General features: G+C 40.5%; 1 protein-coding gene and 1 non-coding gene across 2 annotated transcripts; both read left to right on the plus strand.

The window, feature by feature from the left end:
- Window positions 1-733: 733 nt before the first annotated feature.
- rpl24 (ribosomal protein L24) lies at window positions 734-11,811 on the plus strand. The gene is made up of 6 exons (XM_034186393.1): window positions 734-813; window positions 940-1,015; window positions 4,878-4,988; window positions 9,071-9,207; window positions 10,303-10,366; window positions 11,689-11,811. The coding sequence occupies exons 1-6, from the start codon at window positions 809-811 to the stop codon at window positions 11,767-11,769; spliced, it is 474 nt and encodes a 157-aa protein (XP_034042284.1). The 5' UTR covers window positions 734-808; the 3' UTR covers window positions 11,770-11,811.
- Window positions 5,651-5,831, plus strand: LOC117525441. Its single transcript, XR_004565053.1, has one exon. It is a non-coding gene; the product is annotated as a small nucleolar RNA SNORA23 (small nucleolar RNA).
- Window positions 11,812-11,937: the final 126 nt, after the last annotated feature.

Consider the following 11,937-nt stretch of genomic DNA (forward strand, 5'->3'; position numbering starts at 1 on the left):
AAAAACTACAAATTCACAGCGCGCAAAATAATCAAATGGGATGTAGTTCACTATTATAGACAAAACGTTAATCTATGCCAAAAATAATTCATTCTGTGAAAATAAATTTAACAAGAAGTACTGCTTGTTTAGAGTAAACTTTAGCATTTTTTTTATTTTAACAATGTTTTTTTAAAAGAAGTCACGCAACTTAAAACTGTATCAACGGACATACAGACAAATGAACAGAATTAAAAATATTTTTTCAAACAACTGTAGCTGATATGTAGAGAATGATAAATGCTATGGGAAGCTGTGTTTTTAATTTAAAAAAATCAATGTACTGCTAAAAGGGGCTGATTTCTTTATTTTCTTTTAAATATTTTATTCTTACTTTTATTGGTAATATCATAACTGCAATTTAAATACCAAGACAACCACTGATTAATATTTGCTTATCAATTAATTCATTAATACATTTTAAGAATGATGCACGGTTCAATGTTGTTTTTAATTTGAACTTTTTTATTGACGGATTCATATTTGATTTGTAAATATCTGTTATAATTCCACTTTTTATTGCCCAGTAAAATGTCAAATAATTAATTACTTTGTAATGTAGTCTATTTAAAAAATAAATTAACAAATATATGCATGCCTATTTTATTGTACAATTATTATTTAAATACATTATCACTATTTCCGTGACATTTGTGGTCTGCGTGTTCGTAAAAATTATTTGATTTTGATGAATTTAGTTCCGGGGGCTTCTAGTTCATTTCCGCTTACGTCAACTTTCTTTTCTGTTTGGTCCTCCCTCGTAGCCATCATGAAGTGAGTCTACCGAATAAAATCAAACGCCATCACACTATTTTAACAAGCAGTCTGACGTGATTATCGCCTTTATGTGTGGTAGTTTCGCCATTGCTGTTGGTGATGGTTTGTATTTGTCGTTTTCAGGGTGGAACTGTGTAGTTTCAGCGGGTATAAAATATACCCCGGGCATGGCCGCCGATACGCCAGGATAGACGGAAAGGTAAAAAACAAACAACATTATAGTTTAACGTCAGTATTTTTCTATGTAATGTACGGCTGCGTCAGTATCTTTATAGTGCAGTAGAAATATAGAAGTTTGTACTAGTGTTTTGTAGTGAGCATACAATCTCATGGAATCGTGTTAGCGAGCCAACTGCTAGCTGCATTAAAATGAGAGAAATTCCCAATTCTGTTCTTTTGTTTTTGATAAGTGTTGTTGCACGCAATATTGTAAATAAGCTTGAATTTCACATGGTTTAGTAATGGGTTTTTAAAACTCCATGATACGTCACTGCAGCGTTTGTTGACGTCACCACCAGAGGGGTTATGCTAATCAGCTACATTTGAATGAATGCCTTTTATTGTCACTTATACAAATGTACAGTGAGATTACACATCACTGTTTTTATGCAAAATATTTTCCAAGAGTGTTTGACCAGTAATACTCATATCCATTCCTTAGAGTATGATTCTATAATTATTGACGGAAGTGGCTATTTGCACGGCCGCTGTGTCCATAACTCTCATTTGGCTATTCGCACGGCAAGACTCTGGTGGTAAAACTTGGAACTACTTGTATAAACAAACATACTGCATTAAATGAGAGTTATGGACACGGCCGCCATGCGAATAGCCACGGCCATTATTGACAGAAAGGTACAGTGATGAACACTGAAATTTTATTGTTTTAGTTTAATTAGGGATTCACCAGCACTCAGTGTTGTTAATGGGGATTTACAGTTCATCAGACTTTCCGGACTCTCTTGTTATAATTCTTGGTGATTTTAACAAAGGGAATCTGTTAGGAATTACCAAAATACAGTTTGTTAAATGCCCGACCAGAGAAGGGAGCACGTTAGATCATTGTTACACGACAGTGAGCGGTGCCTACCGCGCGGTGGCCCGTGCAGCTTTGGGACTCTCAGATCACGTGATGGTCCACTTGATCCCCACGTACAGACAGAGACTTAAACTCTCTAAACCTGTTGTGAGGATGTCTAAAGTGTGGAGCAGTGAAGCTGTAGAGGAGCTATGCGCGTGCTTGGCCACCACGGATTGGGATATGTTTGAGGCTTCAACAGACAGTCTAGATGACTACACGGACACTGTGACGTCATATATTCATTTCTGTGAAGACAGCATCATCCCACAGCGTACCAGGATGAGATATAACAATGACAAGCCCTGGTTCACACCTAAACTCCAGCAGCTCTGTCAGCAGAAAGAGGTGGCTTTCAGAGAAGGAGACAGAGACAGCTATAGAAGTGAAAAGTACAGATTTAGCAAGGAGGTGGCAAAGGCTAAATCCATGTACAGCTCACATCTGCAGCAAAGGTTCTCTGCCAACGACTCGGCCTCTGTGTGGAGGGGGTTGAAAGAGATCACCAACTACAAGCCCAAAGCACCTCGTTCTGTTGATGACCTGAAGCTGGCCAACGACCTGAATGTCTTCTATTCACGCTTTGAAGACAAGGACTCACACCTCCCCACCCCCCACACAACTGGATACTCAAACACTCTGGACCTCCCCCTCTCACTGCTGCCCTCCCCACTCCCCCTGTTGCCCTCTCGGTCCAAGAGGAGGACGTGAGGAGACATTTCAAAAGGCTGAATCCAGACTGTGTCTCTCCTGCCACCCTGAGACACTGCGCTGATGAGCTGGCCCCAGTCTTCACGGGGATCTTCAACACCTCCCTGGAGTCATGCCATGTTCCAGTCTGTTTCAAGTCCTCAATCATAGTTCCAGTCCCCAAGAAACCACGCGTCACTGGACTTAATGACTACCGTCCTGTGGCTCTCACGTCTGTAGTCATGAAGACCTTCGAACGCCTGGTTTTATCCCACCTGAAGTCCATCACCGACCCCCTCCTGGACCCCCTGCAGTTTGCCTACAGAGCCAACAGGTCTGTAGATGATGCCATAAACCTGGACCTGCACTCCATCCTCCAGCACCTGGACTCCCCAGGAACCTACGCTAGGATCCTGTTTGTGGACTTCAGCTCTGCATTCAACACCATCCTTCCAGCTTTGCTCCAGGACAAGCTTTCTCTGTTCCACGTGCCCAACTCCACTTGCAGGTGGATCACAGACTTCCTGACGGACCGGAGTCACCGTGTGAGGCTGGGAAAAAATGTCTCGAACACTCGGGCTCTCAGCACAGGATCTCCACAGGGCTGTGTCCTTTCCCCTCTGCTCTTCTCCCTCTACACTAACTGCTGAGTTGTGTTGGTTAACATGTCGTATTTAACTCTTATCATAATATTGTCTGCTGTAATGTTGCAGTTGCAGCAAACAAAACTACACATTTATCACTTGACTTACAGTTGAGTTATGGATCCTCTCCTGTTAGCATGAAAGTGATTTTTATTTTTATTTTTTTTAAATTACTTCAGGCTTGGACAGTTGATAATTTATCCTGTGAGCTTGCGGAATCAGCATTTTGATTTCTTGAGATAAGATTAATCCATCAACTACAGATGATTAAATCCTTATCTATGGCTTGATGGAAAAACCCACTTGATATTATTTTGTGTTTTAGGTTTTGTAGAATTTGCTTTTCAAGGATATTGATGTACCATATTTTCCGGACTATAAGTCGCACCGGAGTATACGTCGCACCAGCCACTTTATCCATTATAAAGAAAACTAAACCATAAATAAGTCGCACCGGAGTATAAGTCGCACCAGCCACTTTATCCATTATAAAGAAAAATAAACCATAAATAAGGTCCACTGGACTATAAGTCCCATGGACATACAGGTATGTTAACATGAAAAGTTCAGATGATAATATTGTGACGGCTACCATTTTCGGATGCATATTTCACCAGTCGCAACTTGTAATCTACAGAGTATGATTTTCTTTTTGGTGGCATTTTTTCGGGCCTTCTCCGTTGTCTTGTTATGTTATCAGTAACATTAACATTTTTATTTTTCTATGGTAGTCAGAAGTCGCAGGAACAGTCACACAAGCCTCGAGTGCCCTCTCGTGAGCTGCATTTTACTTACAGATATGTTTGTATTTTGCGGACCACATTGCGAGCCGAACCATGCAGCGCCTACCTGCGCAGCTCATGACCGCCCAGCGGTGTCGATCCAGCTCCTTCCAAGTGGAGACGCTAATCCTCCGCCGTCGCTCAGTGCTCCCATGCAGCTCTCAGCGTCAACTCTGCTCACACTGATATCCAAGGGTTGAAGCTGTTTTGTTAGCCGTCCCGGAATAAACACCATGTTCGTCTGCTTCAAACGCTTTTCACAATCATCGACGCCAGCTCCTTCCAAGTGCACACGCTAATCCTCCGCCGTCGCTCACCCAATGCTCCCACGCAGCTCTCAGCGTCAACTTAAACACTCTGCTCACATTGATATCCAAGGGTTGAAGCTGTTTTGTTCGCCAAGCCGGAATAACAGCAAGCACCGTGTTCGTCAGCTTCACACGCTGTGGGTGAGGTGAGGAATACGCATCCAAAGTTCTGTTCTCTGATTGGTTATCGCGACCAGCGTGAACTATAGGATGGCCGTCATACTACAGTGCCCATGATGCATTGCATTTCCTTTTCCGGTGGCCATTTTAAAACATAGATCGACTCTGTCACGTAAAATTGTTTTGTTACAGTAAATTAATTGAGATCCTACCGGTATATTTTTCATTTATAAGTCGCACCGGAGTATAGGTCGCACCCCCGGCCAAAACATGTAAAAAAGTGCGACTTATAGTCCGGAAAATACGGTATATTTGAAACCTGATGTTGCTAAATTAACCCAAAACAGTATACAGATCTTCTGTAGTTTTTAGCACTGGAATCAGCAGATGTTTATTGGGAGACAACTACTCAGTTCAACCTGCTTTCGACTTTTGATAGGTGTTCCAGTTTTTGAATGGCAGGTGTGAGTCTGCCTTCCTGGCAAAGAGGAATCCCAGACAGATCAACTGGACTGTGCTGTACAGACGCAAGCACAAGAAGGGCCAGTCTGTAAGTAACTGTGTGTGTGTGTGTGTGTGTGTTGCTTCACATGAATGAGAGGATTCATAACTGAACAATGAAGAGTGAGTTTATCTTAAGATGGAATATAATAATTGGCACAGGAGTTGCATTAGATCTGACTTTATTCATCTTCTGTTGTTGGATGACTTTCAGAACAACTTCACTCTAAATTTCCACCAGAAATTCTGCCATTATCATGCTTTCCTTTTGCTGTCAGAAAACACATGAACTGTGGCATTCTAGGTGCAGGGACGGTGCCAGCCAAATCCACATAAACTGAACCCCAAATATGACAGTTCATGCATCCAGGATTAGCCCTATGATCGGCTGGTGTGTTGTCCAGGGTGTACCCGGCCTCTTGCCCAGTGACTGCTGGGATAGGCTCCAGCTCCCTGTGAGCTTTTAATATGAATAAGTGCAAATAGAAAATAAATGGAGTTGGTATGAGAACAGTTACAGTGTAGTATTGTATCTCTTTAGTCATTGTCCTTGTAGTGTGCTGTTAATGTGATTAAATGGGCGGTTGTCATTTTTAAGTAGTAAACTTATTTTTGGGCTCGCAGACCAATGTTAGTGCATCTGTAAACATTGATTTGCCACAGGTGGTGGGGATGGTGGTTCAGACTCATTAGAGCACGTGTTTGGTTGCAGGTTGAGGGAGTGCACAGTGTCAGTCTGTGTTATGTGTTGTTGCTGGACTGTGTTTTACAGGCTGTGTAACAGCGCTCACTCCAAGCCTGTAGCCACAGAGCAGCTGGAGATCATAGTACTGGCTCTTGATGTCTTTATTGACTTCTCTCCATTGGTCAGCCTCCAAACTCTCCTACATGATGCAACTCCAATGCCTATAGCTGTGGTTTATTTTTGTCTGTATAATGGTGTTTTCAAACATGAAAGTCCCGAACAAGGGCTGAACCAAAGTTCGTGTTTGTATATGTTTGGTCTGGTTAGTTTCAGGGATGAAAGTTCTCAGTCGCTACAACGGATTTCCATCAATTGGCCTGCCAAAAGGCAGGTTTTGTGCTGAAGCCGCCCTGATGAAAAATCAAGGCTGGATGCAAGATGTAAAATTTACTGTGTTCAAAATGTTCAAAAATCAATTTTTAGAATGTTTTTGTTCTGATTGAACAGAAAAGGTTGCAGATTTTTTCATTGTAATGATGCTGCTTTTAAGGTATTTTTACCGGCACGGTACAATGGGGCTTTCCATCAAAAGTGACATATTCTCAAGTTTTACTGCCTGCTGCAACGACACACAAAACAACACAAGGCAAAAAGGAAGACAGCAGTGAGAAGTCATCTGGTTTTATTTGGGTAAATTAATTAAAATGTCTACTGCTACTAGGTGGCAACAACTTGTCTCAACTCCTTGTAATTTGTCTAAAGGTCTGAACCATCAAAAAAAAAAAAAAGTTTTCACACTGCAAACGCATTGGACAATGGTTGAGTTTGTTCTGTAGAGAGACCACCTCTTTTAGTGGTACAGCTTAGCTAAAATTTACATAACAGTTGTTCAGTTTGTGATAAAAGCATAGAATTTGGCACACATATTCCAAATTAACTCGTTTATTTTCAGATATGGAGCCATCCTGGAGCTGACCTCTAATGAGTTACAGGGGTCAATAAAGAATTACACAGGGGTCAAAATTTAAAAATGCTCCAATTATGTTGAAAACTGTGCCACATCATTTGTCTGATCATAAAGATTCCAAAAGGGTATAGTTTGGACTATCTATGACTGAATATTATGGGGTAAAAACAGCAAAAATGGCGACAAAAGTCAGATTCAGTTTGTACAGGGGTCTAAAGTTAAAGTTGCTGCAATTTTGGTTTAAAAAAAGTGATGCAAATTATTGGTTGAGTTAATAGCATTTTAAAAAGGAATAGTTTGCACCATCTGTCAGGCTTTATCATGTTACGGGTAACTTATGTTACATGTCATAGAATCTATGGATGTCATCCTTATTTGACCTTTACTTTGGAGACCAAACATTCAACATAGTCAAAACTATTCCATTTATTAATCCTATTTGTTAAACCAGTTTGCATCACTTTTTTACCAAAATTGAAATAACTTTAACTTTTCACCCCTGTACAAACTGAAAGAACTTTGTCACCATTTTTGGTGTTTTTACCCCATAACTTCAGAACATTCAGTAATAGATAGTCCAAACTATACCTTTTTGTTATCCTTATGAGCACATATAGTGTGGTATAGTTTTCAACATGATTGGAACATTTTTAAATTTTGACCTCTGTGTAATTCTTTATTCACTCCTGTAGCTCTTTAGAGGCTAGGTCCAGGATGGCTCCAATATCTGAAAATAAACATTAGCTAATTTAGAATGTGTGCCAAATTTCATGCTTTTATCACAAATTGAACAATTGTTTTGGTTATCTGCTGCACAATTTTGGTGGTCTGAAATTTTTGTCCTGTTTGGGTTTTACCATGGTGTAGACCAACTTTCATGCCAGCTATTTTGGTTCGAACCAAAGTGAAAAGTCCTTTCATAGTAATGGCATTCAAACACCCTAAAGTAGTGTTTTGTTGTTTTTTTTCTGTATATCTTTGTTCTTCTTTCACATAGCAGGGTTCTAGCTAGCGCAAACTTGCGTTACGGCCCGTTACGCTATAATTTTGGACCATTACGCTTATTTTCAGTACACCATCTGTAATCAACCGTTTCTGCAGCGCGACTCGTTTGAAGCGTGAATCGAAGCAATGCTTCGATTCAATGGCTCGTGGCTCTTTGATTTGCTGCTTTTCAGAAATGGTAAGTCCGCTTCTTAACCTCTCTGAAAGCCATTAAAATATCATGAGTCACTTTGGTGTGGATTAAAGTCACTAAATGGGACTCTTGTCTTGTTGCAGTCAACAAACGAATATCGTCCTCCGTTCTGTTGTCACAGCTTTAAATGCTGCGCGGCTCTGTGCTGAGACAGAGTCCACTCGGAATTAATAACTTCAAAACGAATCGCCGCTTTAAATAAAATGACACCTCTTACAAATGTTGCAACACAGACAATAAACTACAATCGACTAAAATGTTTTTCCTCCCAAAATGAGACGTCCGGCATTCTTTATAAACCTGATCTGCAGCAGAGCTGCAAGAGCTCAGCTCATAGGTATGGAAAGACATTCATGCCAATAATAATGTCTGAAAAGAAATGGTTTTTGACAAAAACTAACATTTTATTTCTGTTTATGTCCAGAGTTTGGGGATCCAGTAACCAATTTCATATTTATTTACTTTAAGAGTCAATAAAATGTTGTTCAATTTCAATTTAATCGGCTTATAAAGCGCCAAATTACAACTAAAACTGTCTCAAGGTGCCTCACACAGAACAGTTCAACATAAAAAAAATTTAAATAAATAAATAAAAATTCAAATACCTAATTAAAAACAGAAGTAAATGAATAAATCATAACAAAATAAAAACTACTCATGAGAAAGAGAATAAAAATAGCTTAAGTCTTGACTTAAAAAATGTCCACGGACTCCGACTGCCTCACTGAGGGCCATGTACTGACTAACCCAGAATGAGATTGCCCACTCAACAAACTTCCCCAGCCTTCTGGACATGAAGGGACTTGGGCTGTCGTACCTGGCTTTTCCCCTTGGGGTACCCCTTAGAATGGCCAATTTTTAGCTTGAATTTTCAGACACTCAGACCCCCCCCCCCCCCCCTTCCCCCCCGTCGCTTCGCTACCTTGACATTACCACTGCGCTAAAATTTTATCCTAGCTAGAACCCTGCATAGTAATCCAACAACCTTTAGCTGGTGTCCAGTTTGTGTGCAGTTGAGCTCTTAAAATTTATTCTGTGCTTAAACTATCTAAGGAACTAGCTTAAATGGTGATTGGCTTTACACACATTTTTCCCAAACTGGTACCATTCCAGGTGTGTGTGTGTGTGTGTGTGTGTGTGTGTGTGTGTGTGTGTTACACAGGTTAGTTTTAGCTCATGTAATAGTATTTCTGTACACTTGATTTTGACAACTCAGTTTGTCGTAGAGTACTTCAGTCTGTCCAGGTAAACATGGGGTGTCTTCATACTGTCTTCTGACAGGAAGAGGTGACAAAGAAGCGTACACGCCGAGCTGTGAAGTTTCAGAGGGCTATCACCGGAGCCTCCCTGGCAGAGATCATGGCCAAGAGGAACCAGAAGCCTGAAGTTCGCAAGGCTCAGAGGGAGCAGGCAATCAGGTGAGTGAAAACTTTGTTCTTAAATATTGTAGATATTATCCTATGAGACAAAACATGTTAATTATGATGAACACCATCTGTATAACAATTAGAGGTGAAATCTACATGAAGCCACATATGGTCAGATCTGACTTGAGAGCAGCTGAAAGTCAGAATGATCTGGGCACAAATCTAGAGGCAGGAAATGAGGCTGTTTCAGGATCTGAAACACCAAACATTAACTCATGATGTTGTAGTGAATGTAATTAGTGGCTGTTGAATATGTTTTCTGTGGCCAATGTATTTATTTGCCCACTCATTTTTGTAGCATTGTGTAAAATTCATATTTTGCTGAGTTTCTGCTTAAAACTGACTTTAGAATGATTTAAGAAGTTTTACCTTTATCATCTGATAGGTAATAGTCCCATTAATCCATTTGATTGCTTTGGGTGAAGAGACTGTCTCAGATGTGCTGCTGTGATCTGAAATGAAGCATGCACAGATGCAAAAGGTGGACTGATTTTTCAGGGGTGGACCGTTCTGTGACACCAGAACTCTGCTGAACCCGACCTTTGACATAAGTCATGGGCCGTGAGACGGCGCGAGATTCACAACTGCGAAACAGCAAACTCACTGTTCATTCAGTTCAGTACTGACATTGGTCCAAAACAAACCTGTTGCCTATTTCCTGTTGCAGTACGTGGTGCTGCCACTGGGACATAACTGAAACAGGCTGCTGCTGTGTCACAGATTATGTGGAAAACTGACATTCCCTTCATGAGCCACAACCTTTCATGTTGTGACACAGTCCCTTGGACACATTTGTTAGTTTTTTGTTTTTGTTTTTTTGTTGCTGGTATACTGCTCCATATTATTTATACTCATGTGAGTGTAGTTTTACACAAAATTCTTGTATTCTACTGCATGATTCTTAGTTTGGTGTTGGCTACTAAATAATATCAATGTTACTGGAATACAGCAAATATAGATGTTTTGGTCACAGGTACTCTGCTGCAGTCTGCTTAAGTTATGTGCAAAGGAATCCCTGAAAATAGGCACAATGTGGCTATTAAACATTAACACAATATACCAAGTTTAACTTGACTGTTTTCACAGGGCTGCCAAGGAAGCAAAGAAGGCAAAACAGGCAGCTAAGAAACCTGCTGCCCCAAGTGCAAAGGTAAGATCTTGTTTGAATAGTTGACTGATATTGTTTGTCTCATAGCATATTCACAAATATCAAATCTGGCTGCTGCATTAGGCTGATGTGTAGTGACTGTGCAGTCTGGAAACCATAGTTAAGGTCTAATCCCTTTGCACATACTTAAAGCATGTCTGCCCGGTGCTAATTTCAGTACCATTGTTCATTTCACTCAAAAGTATGACTATAAGCCCTGCAGCTGCCCTGTCATTTAATCCTGGAGCTCTGGTTTTGTCTGTTTGTGCACTCTTCTTCAGATCATCACAGTTCAGTTGTCTGTTACTAAAATCTTTGTACATTGAGAAATGCTGGTTAGAAAAGTACAATTGTCCTCTGTTCTGTTATGCCTGGTTCATGTGACAGGATTTAAAAATTATCTAAGTTTCCAAAACCTAAGAGACCACACACGTAGAGATAAAAAAATATATATATCATAGATCTGACAGGTTTGGTCATACAGTGTGTTGTGTTCAGTCACACACCAAAAACACACCACACACAGATTTCACAGACAGGAAGTCTCGCAAAATCTTTCGAGATTAAACGTGACTTCAGAGTAAACAGACGGAGATAGTTTGTGGACTATTTAAAATAGGGGGGGGAAACAGTTCAAAAAGAAAAGGTGTTCTTTAAAGGAGTGGAGACAGCGTGACCACCAGACATTCTGGTAAGTCAGCAGGCTGCGTACTTGTTTGTGTTCGGGGGACACCATACGCACTGCGATATCAGGCCAAGCCAATCCAACGTGTGGAATATCCCTGACTTGCGATTGGAGTGCTCCTAATGTCCTTCCGAGCAGATCAGAGCGCTCTTAACACACCACACACGGCAGGAATATCTGATACGATTATCTTGAGCATCATAACGACTGTCGGGGTGTCCTTAAGATTGTTGGAAGGGGAAGATCGAGTCCGATATCGGCCTAATTATCTTGCCGTGTGAACCAGGCTTTAGCAGCACCATTTTGGTTCTTTAAGGAGGCACTGAACAAAAGCAAGACCAATGTCACTGGTTAAAGAATGATTTCGGTGCAGCATACAGTTATCAGCTGTCTAACTGGAAAGGACAAGAGCAGCCAAGTTTTCAGCCAGTTGTTGCACACCACTATCACAGTCCACAGCAAAACTATTTCATGAGTAAAATGCATGTCAAAAGGGCTTCATGTAAAAAAACAAAGAAATCCATTTTTCATGTGAAACTCTGCTGCAGATCGAGCTGTTAGTGTTTTTCTGCTCCTTTTTCTCAGTATTATAAACTGTTCTGATGCACAGCAGGTTTATGTAATCATATGTCCCTTCCAGGCCTCTGCCAAGTCTGCACAGAAACCCAAGATTGCAAAGCCCATGAAGATCAGCGCACCTCGTGTAGGTGGAAAACGCTAAAATTGACCAGTTATGGTTGTGAATAAAATTGTTTAAATTGTATGGTTGTTAATTGTGATTCATTTATCATAAATATGTGCAACATTTTCTATGACGATTTCCAAACTGTTTTTTATGAATATTCGGAAAAGGTAAAATGCTTTGCCCAGTGATTTTTGCAAATGTAAG

Source organism: Thalassophryne amazonica, chromosome 14 (genome assembly GCF_902500255.1).
Source record: "Thalassophryne amazonica chromosome 14, fThaAma1.1, whole genome shotgun sequence".
In the NCBI taxonomy this organism is placed as follows: domain Eukaryota; kingdom Metazoa; phylum Chordata; class Actinopteri; order Batrachoidiformes; family Batrachoididae; genus Thalassophryne; species Thalassophryne amazonica.